The sequence below is a fragment of the Lepidochelys kempii genome, chromosome 3, assembly GCF_965140285.1.
Source record: "Lepidochelys kempii isolate rLepKem1 chromosome 3, rLepKem1.hap1, whole genome shotgun sequence".
Taxonomy (NCBI): domain Eukaryota; kingdom Metazoa; phylum Chordata; order Testudines; family Cheloniidae; genus Lepidochelys; species Lepidochelys kempii.
This window is the reverse complement of record NC_136382.1, coordinates 146,578,216-146,598,959: the sequence shown is the minus strand read 5'-3', so window position 1 is coordinate 146,598,959 and position 20,744 is coordinate 146,578,216. Positions and strand designations below refer to the sequence as shown.

Genomic DNA, 20,744 nt, shown 5'->3' with positions numbered 1-20,744 from the left:
GACACAGTCCAAGGGCCGAGAGTGGTTGGGCAGACTCAGCCCAGCAGGATCCAAATGTGGAGGGGCTTAGTGTGTGTGTGTGTGTGCGGGGGGGGAATCCAGGTCTGGGGTGAGAGGTTTCTGTGTGGGGGAATCTGGGTGAAGGCGGCTCAGTGGAAGATTTGGATGCACAGAGGCTCGTTGGGGGTGCCGGGTGCAGGGGCAATGGGGCTTTGCAGGGGATCCAGGTGAAGGTGGTTGGAGCTCAGCAGGCAGGGTCTGGATGTGGGGAGATGGGGCTTGGTATGGGGTGGTGTCTGGGTGCTGGGGGAGTGGGGCTTGATGGGATGGAGATCCAGGTGCAGCTGGTTGGGGCTCAGTGGGATAGGAATCTGGGTATGGGGGTTCATGGGAGGTGGGTGTCCAGGTGTAGGGAGGTAGGGCTTGTCAGGGTGAAGGTTTGATGGGCCTGCTTAATGGGGGAGCACCAGCTGCTGCCGAGGGGATGCCGCATGCCGGGCGCCCACTTCCCCCTGCGATTCCCCTGTGCACTCTTCTTCCCAATCTCATCCCTCCCCCTCACCCCCACATTCCCCTCACCCCCCTTACCCAGGCCCACCACAGGCACTCAGGGTTGCACAGAAAAGAGGAAGGTTCCCAGCACACAGAAGGGGAGCCCGATTGGCACTAGGACTCAGGAGATGGCGTTCAGCTGCAGAGTCAGCGGAGCCAAGAAGCAGCCTCCTGCAGTGGGAAGCTCTGCGCTTGCAGAAACAACGGGGAGGGACAGTGGCACGTAACCCTGTTTGCCCCCCATGCCTCACCCCTGTTGGGAGGGGCGAATCTCCCCCAAAAAACTGCGACCATGGTTGTACCCCCTCCCCCACGTGGCTGCTTTTTGCTTCCCAGTCGTTTTCTGCAGGGAAGCACAGGAATTCTGCGGGGGGCGGATGTTTTCTGCGGGCGCGTAGTCACACAGAATTCCCCCAGGAGTAATAAACGTCTTCCCCAGCTGGGGCTTTAGTGTTTAATGTACTTCCAATAACTTTTTCTGAAACTCCATTGTTTTTGTCATTTTAGAATGTTGTCATTTGTAGTAGCAAAGCTTTGACTGGTAGGTATCGGGTATTTGGGTTTTTTTATATATATATATATATATACACACACAGGCAGGGAGACACACCGCTGTTGCCAGTTCTGCAAATAGTCTACTTAGCAGTTCCAGTGGAATGTCAAGCTGGTCATCTGCAAAGTAAGTTGGAACCATTAATATTGTGATGTTTAACATAAGGCATTTGCTTATAATTCAAGAACTAGTTGAGAGCGGTTAAGCAAAATCTTTTGCTGTCTTTTCACTTGTGAATTAATCAGTTGTATTTTAAACCTGTTTCTTTATCTACAGATCAAGAATACAGTTTAATTGTGCATTTGCATTTAATTTTTTTATATTTCTTGTAATATACTTTATGATACACAGATTTTTTGGCTATCCTGAATGCTTTCTTGTTGAGCACCAGTAATTATTTTAGAAGCATTTCTGCTTGATGTGAAAAGAAGAGTGTCACTCCATTGAAGTTTTCAGTAGCCATTTTTGTATTATGACACTGCTTTGTTTAACGGATGTCAGTTCTTTTCAGTAATTTCTGTGCACAACATTATAATTTCTGCTATACCACTTCTCTCTTCATTCTCCATTAATCAAAAGAGGCACAACATATTCATGGAGAATGAAGAGAGAAGTTGCTAGCAGAAAGAAAATGATGGTGAGAAATTTTCCAGTCTGTGCTGGGACCCCTTGGCACCAGCCTATTGTGCTTGATGGTTAATTTGGCTCTGGTATCACCACTTTACTCTCTCTGATGCCCTGTGTAGTGTTAAAGAGCAGCTATATTTTGTACCAGCGGTGGCCTCACTGCATTGAAATGATCTCTGTACCTAACCTACCTTACCATAGTGAGAATACATAACTAACATTTATAAATCACAGTGACATAATAGGATGAAATCCATTATAGAAATAAGTATTTTATAATAAAATGTTATTGAATCACAAGAATTGTGTTACAAGTGAAGTTTTGTATTTTAAATTAATTCACATAATCCTTTTTCTGTGGTATCAAGAATTGTAGTTTTGATTTAAGAATTGTTTGAAGGAGATATATTGAAATCCATTTTTCCCCTTATAGTGGTTCTGATTCTGCATCTAAAAATATCAACTCAGATGGGAGCTTAGTAAATAAAATGAATGACCTGAAAGTAGATGAAGATTGTTCATCTCCTCAGGTACAGTATGAAAGCCTTTATTCCTTTATCAACTCAGATGGGAGCTTAGTAAATAAAATGAATGACCTGAAAGTAGATGAAGATTGTTCATCTCCTCGGGTACAGTATGAAAGCCTTTATTCCTTATAGTTAAATTTTAGACTGTCATTATTTTACTCCTGTTCATAATTTTCACTTTTAATGAAGATGTGGATAACAGAGCTACTATCTCCAAAATATTTAAGTTGCACATAGGTAAAATTGGATACTTGAGGCTGCTAATGTCTGTATCTAGTTGTTGAAGTTAGTATGTCCTCAGATACTTTGCTGGAAGTGGAATGTGGCCCTAGTGCAGAGTGTAATAGTTCATCTCTTGAGTGGGATAAACTCTTTAGAGTACACAACATGAGGTCTCTGCTCCTCACTAGCTGCCTGTTAACCTTGAACCACTCCCAGAAAGAAACATACGTGGTTTCACTCCGCTTTGTGATCCGTGTAGGTGGCCTGTTGTGTCACTGACGTCATGGGGGCTAAATGCAGGTTGAGCCGTTGGCCTGTGAGGGTGACAATGCTGGACTGGGGCCTAAAACTACCAATAAATTGGAGCCTAATCTTCTGAGATTGCTTCACTCTCTCTATTTCACTGCAAGAGTTAAGAACTGCTTCCCCTAGCAGCCTGTTAGAGCCTGAGTTAGGGGAGTTTCAGAGCATAGTGCATTATCAATTTTCTCCTCTACCCACAATGGTTATCGTTACAAAATATATCTGAATGTTATTTAAAATGTTCATTATCTTTTTACCATCATTCTCACTAAACATACAATAGGTCAGATTTGCTGCTGGCTTAAACAGGCATACTTCCATGGAAGTTGATGGATCTGTGCTTGTACATTGAATGTAATTGATGCATTTTGAGAAGAATCATGATGTCATACTTAGAGCTGGGGGACATTTTTGAGCCAAAACGTCTTTCGGCAAAAAGTGTAGATTTGGCTATGCTGAAACGCTTCTGGAATTTGTGTCAGTTTTGCTAAATTGTTTGGTGTACCGTGTATATATATATATATATACTGAAAACTTGAAACCTTATTTTAGCACTTTTTAAATTAAATGTTATTTTTTCAGTTCAAAATGACTTTTCAGTTTGAAATTTCCTTTAATTTTTAAAATCTTAAAAAATGCTCAAAATAGAAATATTTAGTTTTAGCTTGAACTAAATGTTTTGTTTGATCAAAATGAATTTTTCCCAACTTCTGATTCATCAAAAAGTTTGAAGAAAATAGCTTTGGGGTTGACACAAACAGGTTTTTTTTTTCCCCCGGGATTGCCAGCGAACTCTGAAAAATCCATTACTCACACAGCGCTAGTAATATCCAAGTTTCATGAGGAATTTAAACTGAAGGTTGTCATCAAACAGATGAGCCAACCAGTCTAAGTATGGATTTGGACAGCTGGTAGCCACATCCAATCCATATTAGAAAAATAATCATCATTCATCAAACAGTGAATATGTTTGTTTTTCTTTTTTGATATAGGCAACTCCCAAAAATGCTGCCATGAAATCTAAGAGGTACGTAATTACTTTGTTTTTAAATATATATGTTCTGAAATTAATATTGCAAATCCTGTTTTAATGGCTTTGATACTTGACTAAAACATGACACCAAAAATATTTCCAGGTAAATTTCTTTTCTGTATTCATATGTTACAAGGTTTTATTGTAAATTTTCTTTTTTCTCTAAGAAGAGAGATCGCAACTAAATTGGCACCTTCGTTCTCAGGACAGCAGGTCAAGGAAGAGAAAAAGGAAAACAAGTACACTAAGGATGAAAGGTGAGAAGGAGATTTTAAGTAAGAGATGTATAGTTATTGCAATGATGGGTTAGATTTCCCTGACTAACAGTTTTGCATGTTTATTGCAAAACAAAGAAAGGGGGAGAAGGAATTCTATTTACAAGCATATGCAAACTGCCACTTGTGGGTGAGGTATAGGGTATTTCCTATAATAAGAATGTTTGTATTTGGCATTTGTGCAGCTCTGTAGAATGTTTCTTCATTTTTTCCTCTACCCCGAGAAATGGCTGGTGCTACAAATGTTGTAATAGAAGAGGTTATTCAAAGAAAATAAGTTGACAGCTTCTGTTCTTATGAAAATTCCAAATGTAAATGTTATGAGTATGTAAAATAGTATAGGAATGCCTCTAATCCAGGGGTTCCCAAACTTGGTTCACGGCTTGTTCAGGATAAGCCCCTGGTGGGCCGCAAGATGCTTTGTTTACCTGAGGTTTGAGTATCTCTTGTAAGATGATGCTCAGCGTCTCTCAGGAGATGCTCTGCAAGTTCCAGAATCAGACCCATACTTTCCAAAATTAATGTTAGGGCTGATTTTGCTAAAATTATTATTATTATTTATTATTTATTTATTTTATTATTTTAAAGATTTATCAAGGATTTTGAAGAGCTAGAGCGAATTGGCAGTGGTGGATTTGGGAATGTTTTCAAAGCAAAACAAATTATTGATAAGAAGTACTATGCTGTCAAACGAGTCACGTGTAGCGAGTAAGTACTGTACATCTGCTTACTTTTATTTGAAAGGACACTCTCAAACAGTTTCTGTAGATGAAACTGTTTGTTTGTAATAATCCCTTAAAAGTTTAAGTAACTTTCCTTTACAGCATTGTACATTCTGTCTGACAAACATGTTTATTTCTCTGTTCTCAGTGGAGCTGAAATGAGTGTGCTGTCTTCTGATGTTTGCTTCTCTGTGCACTAGAATTGTAGTCCAGCACAGCATAGGAAACAGGATTTGTTAACTTGTGCGCGCTCTCTTTGTTATTGTTGTGCCAATATTTAAAAAGAGAAAATGGGATGACCAGGTAATCATAGGGATGTCAGCCTGACGTTGATCCTGGGCAAGATGATGAAGCGGACAAAAGGGCATTCCTTGGATGCATAAACGGGAATCTCAAGTAGGGATAGAGAAGTTATTTTACCTCTGTATTTGTGTGATAACCCCCAGGGTACAATCTGGACAGTGGAACTGTTGTGCCCCCTTAACTCTCTAGGATACCTCTCACACTGCTCTGCTAGTGAAAAGCAGCCCCTCCAGGTTTTGCTCTCACATAGCCATTAGCGTGTGAGAGTCACACCCTGCAAAGTCACATGAATGCTCTTCCAGCCTCTCATAAACAGATATAGGGCAACTCCTGCATATCTCTCAGTCCCAGCCTTGCACCCCAGCAATGCGTGTTTTACACGGTTCAAGACCTTCTTGATCAATGCAAGCTCATTAATTAGTCTGCCATTCCATCAATGGGTAATGGATATGCACCAGCCTTTGTTAACCTGAGTAGATTCCTCAAACCCTTCAATGAACCACACTGGTTTACATAAAACATTAAACAAGTTTATTAACTATAGAAATGTAGATTTTAAGTGATTATAAGTGGTATAAGCATAGAAGTCAGAATTGGCTTTTAAAAGAAATAAAAGATAAAATTGCAAGCTAATTCCTAAACTTTTTCATGTTAAGTAAAATTTGAAGCAAACAGCTTTTCTCACCCCTCCGGATGTTGCGGGCAGTTCACAGTTCTTAATACACAGTCTGGATTCCCTTCCCAGCCTGGGACCAATTTCCCCAATTCAAAGTCTTTCAAGCAGCCTTGTTTCAGTAGAGATGTGGGAGAAGAGAGGTGTGACTGAGTGCATGGACCACAGTGAGAATGCTATACTCAGGGTAGACTGCAAGGAATAGGGCAGACAATCCCCACAACTGGTGGTTTATTCTTCAGTTAGATTAACCAAATCAGTAACAAAACAGCTTCTGTAATACCATGCTGCTCTCCAAGTAGCCAAATACAGTCCCCTTTAAGCATTCCAGCCCTTGACCCCTAGCTAGACAGCCTCGTCTAATATAGTGAGAGGTTATTGAAAACCTGATTCACCATATGTGAGGTTCACCAGTCCCAAAGTACCATGAAAATGATTAAATGATTGGATAATATGCCTTATAGTGATAGACTCCAAAGAGCTACATGACAAATTTCTGTTCCCAATAAAGGGCTCTTCAGTCTAGCAGACAAAGATATAACAAGATCCAATGGTCAAAAGTTGAAACTAGACAAATTCAGACTGGAAATAAAGTGTAAATTTTTAACAGTGAGGAGCAATTTATCATTGGAACAATTTACCAAGGGCTGTGGTGGATTCTAAGCTGGAAATGGCCCACCTTGATTATCATACACATTGTAAAGAGAGTGGTCACTTTGAATGGGCTATTACCAGCAGGAGAGTGAGTTTGGGGGGGGGGGGGGGGGTGAGAAAACCTGGATTTGTGCTGGAAATGGCCCAACTTGATTATCATACACATTGCAAGGAGAGTGATCACTTTAGATAAGCTATTACCAGCAGGAGAGTGGGGTGGGAGGAGGTATTGTTTCATGGTCTCTGTGTATATAATGTCTTCTGCAGTTTCCACAGTATGCATCCGATGAAGTGAGCTGTAGCTCACGAAAGCTTATGCTCAAATAAATTGGTTAGTCTCTGAGGTGCCACAAGTACTCCTTTTCTCTAAGCCACTGGTAATCTTTAAATCAAAATTTGATGTTTTTTCCAAAAGCTATGATTTTGTTCAAACAGGAATTATTTTGGGGAAGTTCTGTGGCCAGTGTTATATAGGAGGTCAAACTAGATTATCACAGTGTTCTCTGCAGGCCTGGGAATCTATAAATTTGCAGAACACTTGGTAGATTATCTATGAATGGTGATTACTGCTTTTATAAAACTTGTCAGCTGCAGACTAACAGATTTATAGAACATTTAAAGAGACAGAGTCACTTTGAAAACCACATTTGTGTCTGAAAATGTTTGAACTGACCAGTAGCAGTTCAGATGACTATACACTGGGTGGGGGAAATCCTCCCTCCCTGTTTTTTCCTTTGTGCATTTGGCAACACTCTTTATAAAACCAGTATAATTGTTTCTTTGTCCTCGTGTCACTTGCTAAAAATACCATTATAAACGTCATCAGGGGAGCATAAAAAAACTTTTCTGGACATTCTAATTTCTGATAAAATGCCGAGTAATATTTATTTTAAATAATCAATTAAAAAACAAGTTGTAAGTGTCTCTTTAACAAATCATTTTAAGGATCTCCTCCTCCATGTTATTTACAACAGTTTCAGAGCAACCTTTAGCCTAAATTGCTTTGGTGTCTTATTTTAATGAGTATATTGTATTACTAAATGTTCTTCCAGGATATTTCCTATTTTCATTCACATTGCACTCCTGAGAAGTAAATTTAACATTTTAAATGTAAGCCCTATATGTTCCTCAAATAAAGGGTCACATTTGGGCCCCATCGGAGGTTGAAATTAATTCATTGGACAACCCTACAATAATCAAAGTAGGCCCCAACTCTGCAAATAATCTTGCATATGAATAGTCTTGCTGAGCTCAGTGTATGTAGAGGGACTACTTGCAAATTAAAAGTTATATGCTCTAGTGTTTGCAGGATCAGGGTCTTTGGATGCTTAATTTTTCCGTGAGAGCATTAACTCTATGCTTTGCTTATCTGTTGTGTTCTTATGACCAGATAAGGTATTAAGTACAAGAACCTGAGTTGGGGTGCGGTTCTCCTTTCAAACATTTTCAACAGGGTTCAAACACTTGAGTGCTCAGGATAATAGAGCAGACAACAGGCAAAACACAAGAACAGCCTGGCAAATGAAACGCAGCTAGTAGATACAATTTTCAGCTTCTCTTTAAAAATTAAACAGTGATATTGACTTTTAAAATAATTTAAAATAGATATTTAATCCTGAAGGTTACTACTGTTGCTTGATATCCTGTCTTCAATTAATCTTATTGTTCATTTTATTAAGAAGTGTCAGTTCGTCGGTGTTGGGTAATGAGAATTTTTCTTTGTTTATTTAGTAAAGTACAGCGTGAGGTACAAGCATTAGCAGAGCTTGCGCATGAAAACATCATACGGTATTACGCCTCTTGGACTGGGAAAGACTTTCTCAATTCTGAGAACAGTTCAAGCCTTTCAAGGTGAATAAAAATGAATTCTGTAGTGTAATCAATGGCTCTTTATCTGGAATAATCAGATTATTTTTTCCCTATTGCAGATTTGTGTGGCAAAAAATGAGTGAATTACAGATCCCTACACGTATATTTTTTCCATCTAATAAAAGAAGAAAGAACATGAAAAATATTTAACATCAGGCAGTATGCTTAATGAACGATGTATATGTACATGTATATCTCCTTTTTGTTGATGAATTGCCACTTTTTTGGTGAACAGTATGTGTCGCAGATATGTACACTGACATTTAGGCCTAATTTGGAATGGTGTCTTATATTGAAGCCAAATCAGTAGCAGGATCTTCAGCAACTAAGAGAGATGGTATTTGCATTAGGATTAAAATGCAGGAGTTATTTTTTCTCAAACCAGCGTTTCACTCACTAGATCATGCCCTGTCCCATGGTATTGTTCTGCCCCACCTTGTGGGGCCTACTGGCTGCTCAGCAGAAGAGCTGACTCAGAGTAAGTGTACACAACAGCCCTAAGTCAGCCTATGTTAGGTCGACTTACAGCCACTGCAGTAATTACTGTCCACACTACCCTCCTTCTGTCAGTGGTGCATGTCCTCACTAGCGGCGCTTTCACCTCCTGAAGAGGGGCATTGTGCGAGGCTGAGGGCCAAGTATCTAAGCTCCGCGTAGCTCCCCACTGGGAGCCCATCTGTCCCCACTTCCCCAGGCTCTTGGCTTCCTGCTGGGAGCTGGGGGGCAGCCACCCCAGGCTTTTCAGCTCCCGGAGCGGGGAGCCTCTGGGCACAGCCTGGCTGGGAGCAGGGAGCTGGGGGCTCCAGCATGGAGCTGTGAAATTGACAAGACAGCCAACAGCTGGTGTAAGTAACCGCAGCATCTACACAGACACTGTGTCGCCCTAACTACACCGACATAAGTGCTATGTCTCTTGTGGAGATGGAGTTGTTATTGTCCGTGTAGTAGGACACTTACATTGGCAGGACAAAGCTGTTGTGTGTACACTGACATAATTAGGATGAGGTAAATTGCCTTAAGTCAGCCTACTTAGTGTAGAACAGGCTTCAGTGGCAGGCAGCTGGCTGTTTGGGAGCTAGGATTGACTCCAGTGCGATCACTGGCAGCCCCAAGCCTACCTGGAGTGGTCCTAAAAAATTAGGGACTTTTGGCCACGATTGTGGGGGCCTGCAGCCAAATGAAAGGTTGGAAACCAGCAAACCATTGAGCCAACTGCTTAGGAACAATTATGTAGTGCTGTTTTTAATAGTGTGATTTAATTTTACTCTTACAGACCGAGGCCAGATTTTCTATGTGATTGTCTTTTTATCCAAATGGAATTCTGTGAGAAAGGAACACTGGATGGCTGGATTGATGAAAAGAGAGGGAAGAAAAATTACCAAGAAGAGTCTCTCATCAAATTTAGACAAATAGTGACAGGAGTGGAATATATTCATTCTAAAGGGTTTATTCACAGAGACCTCAAGGTAAGCAGAACAGATGATTGTTGTGTGGGTGGACAGATGTAATGAATAAATGTTTGGAGGATCAGAAAATGTTGAACTGTTGTTTTATTTTCAGTGGGACTCCATGTGAGCATAAGGGTCTGTCAGTGTGTGTAAGATTGGGAATAAAATCACAAAGTGCTTTTGAATGTGAAATGCTGTATACTAGGTATATATTAAGTTTCAAGTTTGAGTTCAAAATCAATTTTAATAAATCACATACAACACATCATATATTTTAGTGTACTGAAGTTAATGCCCTAGGGAGCAGTGTTTTTCAAAGTTCGGGTTGCGACAGAGTACTGGCATGTAAGGCACTGGATTGCCTTGTTCAGCACCCAGGGAACCTAGTGGCTCTGGTTAGCACCGCTGACCAGGATGTTAAAGTCCCATTGGCGGTGCTGCCCAGCTAAGGCAGACTAGTGCCTACCTGTTCCGACACTGCGCTGCGCCCCGGAAGTGGCCAGCAGTGGGTCCGGCTTCTAGGCAGGGGGACCACAGGGCTCTGCATGCTGCCCCACCCCAAGCACTGGCTCCGCACTCCCATTGGCCGGTTCCCGGCCCCTGCAAACCTGGGGCCCCTTCCTGTACCCCAAACCCCTCATCCCCTGCCCCACCCCAGAGCCTGCACCACCAAACCAGAGCCCTGACCCCCTCCTGCACTCCAACCCCCTGCCTCAGCCCTTAGACCCCCCCAAACCCCGAGCCCCTTCCTGCACCCCAAACCCCTCATCCCCGGCCTCAGCCCAGAGCCCTGACCCCCTTCCACACCCCTGCCCCAGCTCAGAGCCCCCTCCCAACCCTCTGAACCCCTCATTCCTGGCCCCACCCTCGTACCCCAACCCTTTGGTCCAGCTCTGAGCCCCTCCCACACTCCAAACCCCTCATCCCCAGCTCCACTGGGTCGTGGGCATCAAGAATTTTCTTCAACTGGGTCACCAGAAAAAAAGTTTGAAAACCACTGCTAGTACTTAACTGTATGTGCAAATGAGAACAATTAGTTATTATGGCAGTCATGATTTCAAATTTTGACTAGTGTGTTTAAAATCTCATTGTTAAACCAACAGTTTTTATTTTGATACATAACTCCTAATCATTTCCTTGACTGTTTAGCAACTCTTCCACTGAAGTACCCTATGACTGATTTTTTTCCTGGTGCTAAAAGTTTGTAACGTGAAACTGAGACATTTTTTTCAATTGTCCTTTTTAGCCCCTCAACATATTCATATCTCGTGAAAATAAAATAAAAATAGGTGACTTTGGACTTGTAACTTCAATGACAGATGACCTACGGACAACAGAAAAGGGAACAAGATCATATATGAGCCCAGAACAGGTAACTGTTACTGCAGGTTTAATAGTAAGACATCAGAAGATATGAGTGTCTCCATAGTTATCCTTGCATTTAAGTCCAGATTTAGCCATCCCTGTCCTAATTTCTCCAGTACTAAACCAGTTGCCTAAAGTTTTCCAGGTGTGATCCTAAACCAGGATAGATTTTTTTTTTTTTTTAAACTGGAAAATCTGAAGCAAATTGCACAAGTCAGTTGTGAAATGAGGTGATCCTCTCTCATTGATACTGTCTTACGTTACAAAGTTTGAAGTCAGTGGGAGCTGTGGGTGATCAGCAATTTTGAAAATCAGGCCACTAATTTAGGTACCGAAATGTGAATTTGGGTAACTTTAGGCATCCATTATTGAAAATCTTGGCCTTAGAATCTCTGTGTCTGATTCCCTATCTGGAAGGGGGAATCAATTACTTATCCTACGTATGTGGGACTATGGATGCTTTAAAGTCTGTATATTTCATTTTACTTAACAGTAAATATTATCTCTGTTTCACAGATGGGGCATCTTTGGCACAGAGATTTAAGGACTTGTATGAGGGCCTGGTGGTCCCAATCATGCCGTCCTAAGGCAAAACTCCCATTGACTTCATAGGGATTTTAGCTTGTATAAATACTGCAGAATTGAATTGTATGAAAACACTTCAATTATGATACATTTTTAGACCTAAAAGGCATGTCTGGTATATGCTATTTTTATTGTAATCATCACAGGCTGGAGACAAATATGGACAGGAAGTGGATATATTTGCACTAGGATTAATTCTCTTTGAAATTCTTTGGATATTTTCCACTGATGCTGAAAAATTTCAGGTAAGTAATCTTAAATTATTAATGAAAAGTAGGTCAGAAGAAAACTATATAAGGCAAAATATGACTTGACGTATTACTTGTATATTATGTAGTGTTCCTTATTGCCCCATATGTCTGGAATACCTTCCTTATACCAGTACATCAGGTGTTCATCCTCTCTTCATTCTTGTCCTTCCTGAAAATTCATTTCAGTGAGGCCCACATATTCATATTACTTTTGTGAATAAAAGCTGTCTTCAAAATTTAAAACAAAAATTACCCTAGCACCATTCACTTGTCAATGTGTTTTGGTGCTCTCTGTTTGTCACCTCTGTGTAGTCTTTCATTTTATTTAAAGTGAATTTTGTAATGTGGTACTACACCACCCTGGGATCAGCTCTGGCACCTACAGTTTCAATCTTAACAGAGTGAAAGTCACCTTTGCTACTTGCTTCAGATTTAGAGTCTCTAGGAACACATAAAGACCAAGGGTAGTGACCACACAGACATTCACGAGTACAAGATCTAGTCTGTTTTACAAGTTTTATTAAAGTTTCAGTTAAAGTTTTGAATACCCAAGCATACAGAAATTCTTTCCAAACCTACGCACAAGTTACAAATATAGTTCGATTCACATCCTTAACAAGTGTTAGGGTCTGATAGGTCTCTCATGAATTGATTATTAGTAGAGGGATGGTTCCTGCTGGAGTTTCCCATAGGAAGCTCAATTTTCCTAATCTAGGCACCCTTTTTTATAATGTAATTCTGACTATACCTCATTAGCATTTCTGCACATCAAGCACCCTGCGGTTAGGGCATGTGTTAGCAAAACGTGATTACTGGGTATCTTGTAAGCAAAAAATTACTTTTACTGTTAATTTTTTGCAATATCACCCACTGGTACATCTTTTCCCGTAATCTTAGGGCATCGGGTTATTCTTCGGTCACTTAGTTATATCAGCATTTCTTAATTTGATGGCCTAGTATGGGTAAGCTAAAATCTTACAGGCCTCAGCCTGTAGGCCTTGCGTTTCCACCCTACTTACTTTTACCCGGTACAATTCCTCTAAATACTGATCAATCTTATACTTCTATAATCCTACAAATTAACTCTAATTAACATACAATGAATATATATGACATTGATTAATCATAACATCACACAATAAATGAACAATAAACTAAAATCATTGGCTACATCTGCTATCTGTTGCATCCAATGAAGTGAGCTGTAGCTCACAAAAGCTTATGCTCAAATAAATTTGTTAGTCTCTAAGGTGCCACAAGTACTCCTTGTCTATTTGCTATCTAGTCTGTCAGACAGCTCTGCTGTCTAGTACAGCAAACTTAATCTCCATCAGAGACGGGAAGAGAGAGCAAGCGATATGAATTGAGATACTTATGTGGCCCTCAGCACTATGGTATCTGAGTGTATCATTATTTATCCTCACAAAAACCCTGTGAGGTAAAGAAATATTGTGTTATTTTACAGGTGTGCAACTGAAGTACAGCGAGATTAAGACCCTGATCCTCCAAATACTTAACAACGTGTTTCAGAGTAGCAGCCGTGTTAGTCTGTATCTGCAAAAAGAACAGGAGTACTTGTGGCACCTTAGAGACTAACAAATTTATTTGAGCATAAGCTTTCATGGGCTAAAACCCACTTCATCGGATGCATGCAGTGGAAAATACAGTAGGAAGATACACACACACACACACACACACACACAGAGAATGTGAAACAATGGGTGTTATCATACACACTATAACGAGAGTGATCAGTTAAGGTGAGCTATTACCAGCAGGAGAGAAAAATAACCTTTTGTAGTGATAATCAAGATGGGCCATTTCCAGCAGTTGACAAGAATGTGTGAGGAACAGTAGGGAGAAAGATAAACATGGGGAAATAGTTTTACTTTGTGTAATGACACGTCCACTCCCAGTCTTTATTCAAGCCTAATTTAATGTTGTCCAGTTGCAAATTAATTCCAATTCAGCAGTCTCTCCAAAGAGAGACTGCTGGTCACCCGATTACAGACCTAAAAGTCACAATATTACAACAAAAAAACTTCAAAAACAGACTCCAACGAGAGACTGCTGAATTGGAATTAATTTGAAAACTGGACACCATTACATTAGGCTTAAGTAAAGACTGGGAGTAGACGTGTCATTACACAAAGTAAAAGTATTTCCCCATGTTTATTTTTCCCCCCTACTGTTCCTCACACGTTCTTGTCAACTGCTGGAAATGGCCCATCTTGATTATCACTACAAAAGGTTATTTTTCTCTCCTGCTGGTAATAGCTCACATTAATGAGAGTGATGATAACATCCATTGTTTCATGTTCTCTCTGTGTGTGTGTGTGTGTGTGTGTGTGTATATATATATATTATAATCTTCCCACTGTATTTTCCACTGCATGCATCCGATGAAGTCAGTTTTAGCCCACGAAAGCTTATGCTCAAATAAATTTGTTAGTTTCTAAGGTGCCACAAGTACTCCTGTTCTTTTAACCATGTGTGTAACTTTATGCTAGGGCTGGGTTGTAAAGGGTATATATATATTTTTTTTTAAATGAGAAATTAAAAAAAAAATCTTAAAATTTTTTTCCATGGGAAAAAAACAAGTTGCTTTTGTCAAACTGAATTTTTTTTCAACGTTCAAAAAGCAAGAAAATGTTAGAATTTAGGTGTTTTGCTTGATTTTCACTATCTCTTCTCTCCCTTTATCCTCCAAAAGGGTAAGAATAAGGGAGGGGAGAAAAAAGAGAAGATAAGAGAGAACCCCCCGCAAAAAAACACTTGTTCAAAAATTAAACAAGTTTTTATTTGAAACAAATTGTTTCACTTTTTGTTTAAAAAAATGATTTTTGAAATCAATATTGCTGCCAACATTTTTTGCCCTTTTTTTTAATTTTAATTAAAAAGACATTTTTCATCAGTAAACCTTTTTTACCGGCTCTACTTTATGCACATGAGTAGTCTTATTGAAGTGTATGGTATTACTCAGGTGCATAAACTTACACATGTGTTTCAGTCTTTTCAGGATTGGGGCCTTGCGCAAAGTCACACAGTAAGTCTGTGGCAGAGACAGAAATTGAACCTGGAGCTACATCCCAGTCCAGTGCCTAACTATAAAACTATCCTCCTGTCCTGTAAAATATATATTGCATTTACCCGCATGGGACTGAAGCACTCTGCAGCTAGTAACCTACACACCCTGCTTTGTACTCTTGATGTCTGGGATGCTTTTTGACTGGATTTGCTGACAGGTCAAATTACATTGAGGGGAGGGGAAAAGGGAAATGGCTAGTCTGATACGTGCTATACTAAATCTCTGGGGTACCTTATTTTGCAGCCCTCATTCTGGCAAAACTTCCTTTTGAAGTCAGTGAGAGTTTTGCTCAAGTAAGGACCATAGGAATTGGTCAACAGGCATGTGTCTGATGACCAAAACAGAGGTTTCTGTCTTTGCCTTCAGCATTATTTTTTAAAATTAGACCTCTGATGCTACCTTTATCCTTTTTGCTGTAATGCTTGTCCTCTTGATTTAGTTGGGGATTGGTCCTGCTTTGAGCAGGGGATTGGACTAGATGACCTCCTGAGGTCCCTTCCAACCCTGATATTCTGTGATTCTCTTTCCCCTGCCTTCCTAATGCTGGTCACCTTCCTCTGTTATGTCTTGTCTTCAGTGACAGGCTTTTTGGGGCAGGGAGCATAGCTAAAATTTTCAAACCTGAAAACTGTGCCTGAAATTAAGCTCTTAAATCCATATATGAACACCTAACTAGATGTGATCTGATTTTTCAAAGGTACAAAGCACCTGCCACTGTTACTGACTTAATTTAGAGTGAGGGTTGCTCAGCATCTTTGAAAATTAGGCCACTTCTGTTTATGTACCTAAATACGTATTTAGGAGCATAATTTTAGGCACCTGGGTTTAAAAATGTTGGTCATTGTGACTTAGCACTGATTATTTAAAAGTGACTTAAAAAGGTGTTTTTGAATTTTTCTAATGGCATTCATGGTGTGTGTGTAACATAAGTCCTCCACGTTATATTTTATATTTTCTGTGAGATAGTAACCATAAAGCCCATGGACATATTAATCACAGACTGTAATCTGAGTCTGAGATTTTTTTTCTTTCCTGCCTACCTCCCTTCCCTGTCTTGCATTCTCTGAAACACTGTAGCAATGTTAAAAGTAAAGATTGTGTGTGTGGTGGGGGGAATGCTATTTGCATCCCCTTGTCTCACAAGTAGCAATGATGCCCGCAGGGGCAGAGTTAAAGTCCTCTCCTGTAGATTTTTCCACGGGGTTTGGGATGCAGAACTACTGGTTTTTTTTAATTGACAGTGAGAACCAGGGATTTGACAAAAATGAGGCAGAAGCAGGTCTTCATGGACCTTGAGGCTCATAAGGTGAAAAAGTCGTCAAACTCAAAGCTTTACAGAACACTTTTAAAAACACCTTACAGCCAAATTGAAAGCTTTCAGATACTTCCTTTGACAAATGCTGTCTTCTGAAGACTCGCTCTCTCCCTATCACTACATTTTGTGATTATTTTGTTTTCATACTTTGTGTGGTTCAATTGCAGAGCTTCAAAATGTAGTCAATGAAAATATCATACTAAAAAAATTATTTGGTGTCGTTTTTAGGAGTGGCACAAAATAAGAGAATGTGTACTTCCAGAGGAGTTCAGCAAGAAATTTCCGGCAGAGGTACAGTATAACACATTATTTCATCTATTTCCTCATTATTCATGTTCAGAATTTTATTTCCTCTAATATATACTGTACCTTGTTTGTTTGTTTTTTACAGAAACACATAATTGAGCAATTGCTCTCAAAAGACGTTGCAAAGAGACCTTCGGCATCTGGTGTACTGGAGCTTTTGAAGTTTGTTGCTAAAAAGAATCCAGATACAAAGAACATACATACGTGTTAGGCACCCTGTTTAAAGGAACAGCATAAGCTCTGTTTTGGTCTAGAATTTGACTCCCCCCCGCCCCCCTTAAAATTGCTGAAATGTGACAAACATATTTGGAATCTTAGGTTCAATCCTATTGTCCTGCACAAAACTTGGCTTTACATGGGGATCTCTGCAGGGATTGGGGGAATGAAAGCCTCTTGTGATCCAGAGCATCAGTATAAATTTCTGCTTTATACCCCATAGTCTGGAGCCTTGTGCCCCTGCCCTTTCTCACCTCTGGGCAGGTGGTGGGTATCGTGTTTTACAGGTGGATCAGCAGTCATGGACCCATAGTTATGTTCATCCTTGGCTGACGAGGGAACCACTGTGCAGTATTACCCCATGGTACTTCATGGGGTGGAGAGGTCCGTCTACAGTCTGCCCCTGCTGTACAACAGAACGTCAGCAGGTCCAGTGCTTATTTCCATAAGTATGAAGGAGGCAGGATTTGACCTTTTATACTTAAGTTTGCTGCTGCCTGCTGTTTTAAATCTTTTGCTCTCTCCCAGCAGTAACCATTTATTTTTATGTCACCTAGAAATATTGTGGCTTTTTTGCAGTAGGAAATTTTAGGAAAAATTGCCACTTCTGGCTGTATGGGTGGGAGTGCTAGGGCTAGGTTCACAAGAGGGACTTGGGTGCCTAGTGTAGCAGTTAGGCACCTAAGTCCAACATTTAGGCATCTCTTGTACTTACAAAATCACTGCTCAGCTGCCATCTAACCTTGTAGGCCCCTAAAGTCCCAAGGTGACTAAGTTTCTACTGGTGAAGTCCCAGAGGCTCCCAACTTTTCGTGGCTGGACATGGTCACTCAGGATGTGGGAAACCTGGGGTCAAATCTCTACTCTGCTGGGTCCTTCCACCTCCCAGGAGAGTATCCAAACCACTGGTTTCAATCTCTTGTTGAAGCCGCTCTACTTTGTATTAGCTAATGAAATATTCATAGGGCCAGAGAAAGAATTTGAGTGACTCTAGTGGTTAGATCAGTCACCTGGGAGGTAGGAAACTCAAGTTCAAGTCCCTTCTCCACATCAGGCAGTGTAGAGATTTGACCCCAGATCTCCTACATCCTGTGTGAGGGCTCTAAGTGCTGTGCTATGGGGTGATCTTCCTTTGTGGTTTTTCATGAAAAATAATTGACCTGGCGTAGGTGCCTAAGTCCAGGAGAAAGGTGTGAATCCCAAGTGGAGATAGGTGTCTCCCTCTAGTTGGGACTTAAGCATTCAACTCCCTTAAGCCCCTGGGAGGCCACAAACAGCTTTCAGGGGGTCCACCAAGCAGGGCCAGTGTTAGACTCGCTGGGGCCCCAGGGCAGAAAGCTGAAGCCCCACCATATGGGGCAGAAAGCTGAAGCCCCACCATATGGGGCTGAAGCCTGGGGCCGAAGCCTGGGACCCAGAGCCGATAACATGGGGCTGAAGCTGAAGCCTGAGCAATGTAGCTCTGCAGGGACCTTTGTGGTATGGGGCTCCAGGCAATTGCCCTGCTTGCTATCCCCTAATGCCGGCTCTGGCTTTTATATGCGGAAAACAAGTTATTGTGGTACAAGTGGGCCGTGGAGTTTTTATAGCATGTTGTGGGGGCATCAGAAAGAAAAAGGTTGAGAATCCCTGGCATAGGCCATATCCCTCTCCACAGCATTTCCACCTAAGCTAGGTAGGCTCAGTGGACTGGCTTTTGTGAATCCCATTCTAACTCTCCCCATGCATTGTACATTGTGCCTAACTCAGGACTGTGAATTCCACTAAAAGGCAGGGCACCTACAAGTCCCCTTTGTGACTATATAGCCTCTTGTGTAGAGAAGGTTCATCTGTCTTTATTACTGTCTGACAGTATGGGAAAATAGCTGAAGTTTTCTCTAGACAAGGTCTGTGTTGTGTGCTCTTCAGTGGCCGATTGGTATCTACATATAATTAGCAATAGCTAATATGCTTGTTGCTGGCACATAGACCAAAATATCTGTTAAAGCACTTTTGAAGTTTATTTTTATTACATTAGTATAATGAATTTCACTTCACTTAAAGACACCAGACAAGTTAATGTTTGCCAAATGGAAAATGATTAAATTTGGTAAAAAAGCATTAGAAATGTTATACATATTTGAAGATTGCAAGCTTTTTGGGCTTTTTGTCTTTATACCTGAATGTTAAATTATTAACAAATTGCTGGTGCTGTATAAATAATGCTAATACGATGAGGGTGTTTCAAACAATGAAGAATTTAAAAATATTTAGGCTCTTAAAGAATGGGTCCCTTTGAGAATTAAAGCTCAGTTTAACGATTCACTTTATAGAAACCAGGTGTCACAATGAGTCAACACAGCAGTTTTCAAACTTTTTGAGCTGAGCCTCCCTTTGAGTTACAATTTTTGGTTATGCCCCCCAAACCCAGACAAAAGGAGGCGAGTCGGGGTAGAGGTGGTACTTCCTCCTCAAGCCCCGCCACTTGCCTTCTCCCCCTCTCCCAAATATTCCTCTACACCTCCACAGTTTGAAAACTGAATTAACACGTAAGATCTAGTTTTTGTCTTTTGAAGATTGGGATTTGTCTCTGAAATGTAAATCCACATCCTGCCCAAGTCAGCTGTGTCAATTGCTTGGGCTCCACAATGTTCCCTCAGTAGCAGCCTCATAGTAATTATGTGGTCTCCAATCTCTGTCTACTTCCCAGGAGAAGAGTCTGTGACACCACCTCACTCTCCAACTATATATACCACATGGAGACAGGGACGCTGGAACAGTTTGTATAATGGGGTTCTTGAGAGCTATTGAACCAAACTGTAAACTCTGTATATGATGGAAACCACTTCAAGCCAGGGCGTGCTGCAGCACTCCCAAGTTCCAGCACCTATGCATGGAGATGAGTTGTGGTGAGGCAGGTGCCACAGACAAAGTAGTTGTGGAGGGAAGGGAGAGTGCTATCAGTAAGAGGCCAAGGGACCTTCAGATTAAGGAAACAATCTCCAATAAGTTGTGGAGAGGGAGAGTGACCCCAGTAAATACCATCCCCTCCCTGCACTCCCAATCTTTTTCTCTCTTCCCCCAGGATACCAACCCTGTCCTATAAGATCAAGGAGTTCAGTTGAGTCTTTAACATTGGGTTGCATAGTTCAAGCACTTTAGATTTTTGGCGGGCATGTTTTAATAGTAAAGCCCTGGCTGTGCTTATAAAGAGCAGTTGGAGGTAGGAATCAGGTTGTTACAGGCATTTTTAACGCTTTCATCATAGCAACATGTCAGTGCCAAAGGGTAACATAATCATTCCTTAAAAGCTGTTTGTAGAAATTAAGGCCCCAGTCTTGCAGTGAGAAGAGATCTGCCTGCTGATATCCTTGTGCCTTTGTAGGAATCCATTGGTCCACTTACAGACCTCATTGCAAAAACAGGGCCCAAATTTACAATGTTAGGTTTGTAGATAAAGTACTATTTTGATTCTTAGAAACAGTGGATAAATTCACAATTTTTGTTCTTATACTGATCAAGTATTAGAATGAATAGTATGCCTGAAAAAAAAACCCAGCCACTGCAGGATAGCAGATGTGTTCTTAAGTCTGTGCTCTCTGAAGTAGGGAAATTTTGGTGCTGGCCTGCTATCCAGTGTTCAATTTTATATAAATTCTAAACTTGTGGTGCATTCTTCTGTAACAAATGAGAATACATGTAAGCTTTGCTCATTCGTTGTGAGGTGACTGTAAGTGTTTGCTGCTTCCCCATTAAAACAAATGTTTGAAATCTTCCTTTTTGGACAAATTCCTCTTTCCTAATGACTCAAGATGCCAGTGAGAGTATATCCTAGCCCAGAGAAAAGCCACCTAATTGGATTTCCTTTCCTCTCAGGG

At 40.8% G+C, this 20,744-nt stretch overlaps 1 protein-coding gene across 3 annotated transcripts in view; it reads left to right on the top strand.

The window, feature by feature from the left end:
- The window catches only part of EIF2AK2 (eukaryotic translation initiation factor 2 alpha kinase 2), a 42,778-nt gene extending 22,136 nt beyond the window's left edge, over positions 1 to 20,642 (top strand). For all 3 annotated transcript variants that reach the window (XM_073338388.2, XM_073338389.2, XM_073338390.2), the window contains 11 exons: positions 1,149 to 1,231; positions 2,166 to 2,262; positions 3,777 to 3,811; positions 3,985 to 4,074; positions 4,681 to 4,800; positions 8,176 to 8,295; positions 9,587 to 9,779; positions 11,008 to 11,133; positions 11,858 to 11,956; positions 16,594 to 16,656; positions 16,757 to 20,642. In XM_073338388.2, coding sequence (XP_073194489.1) covers positions 1,149 to 1,231; positions 2,166 to 2,262; positions 3,777 to 3,811; positions 3,985 to 4,074; positions 4,681 to 4,800; positions 8,176 to 8,295; positions 9,587 to 9,779; positions 11,008 to 11,133; positions 11,858 to 11,956; positions 16,594 to 16,656; positions 16,757 to 16,882 — 1,152 coding nt within the window. In that variant the 3' untranslated portion in view covers positions 16,883 to 20,642. The remainder of the gene's footprint in view (positions 1 to 1,148; positions 1,232 to 2,165; positions 2,263 to 3,776; positions 3,812 to 3,984; positions 4,075 to 4,680; positions 4,801 to 8,175; positions 8,296 to 9,586; positions 9,780 to 11,007; positions 11,134 to 11,857; positions 11,957 to 16,593; positions 16,657 to 16,756) is intronic.
- The last annotated feature ends 102 nt before the right edge of the window (positions 20,643 to 20,744 follow it).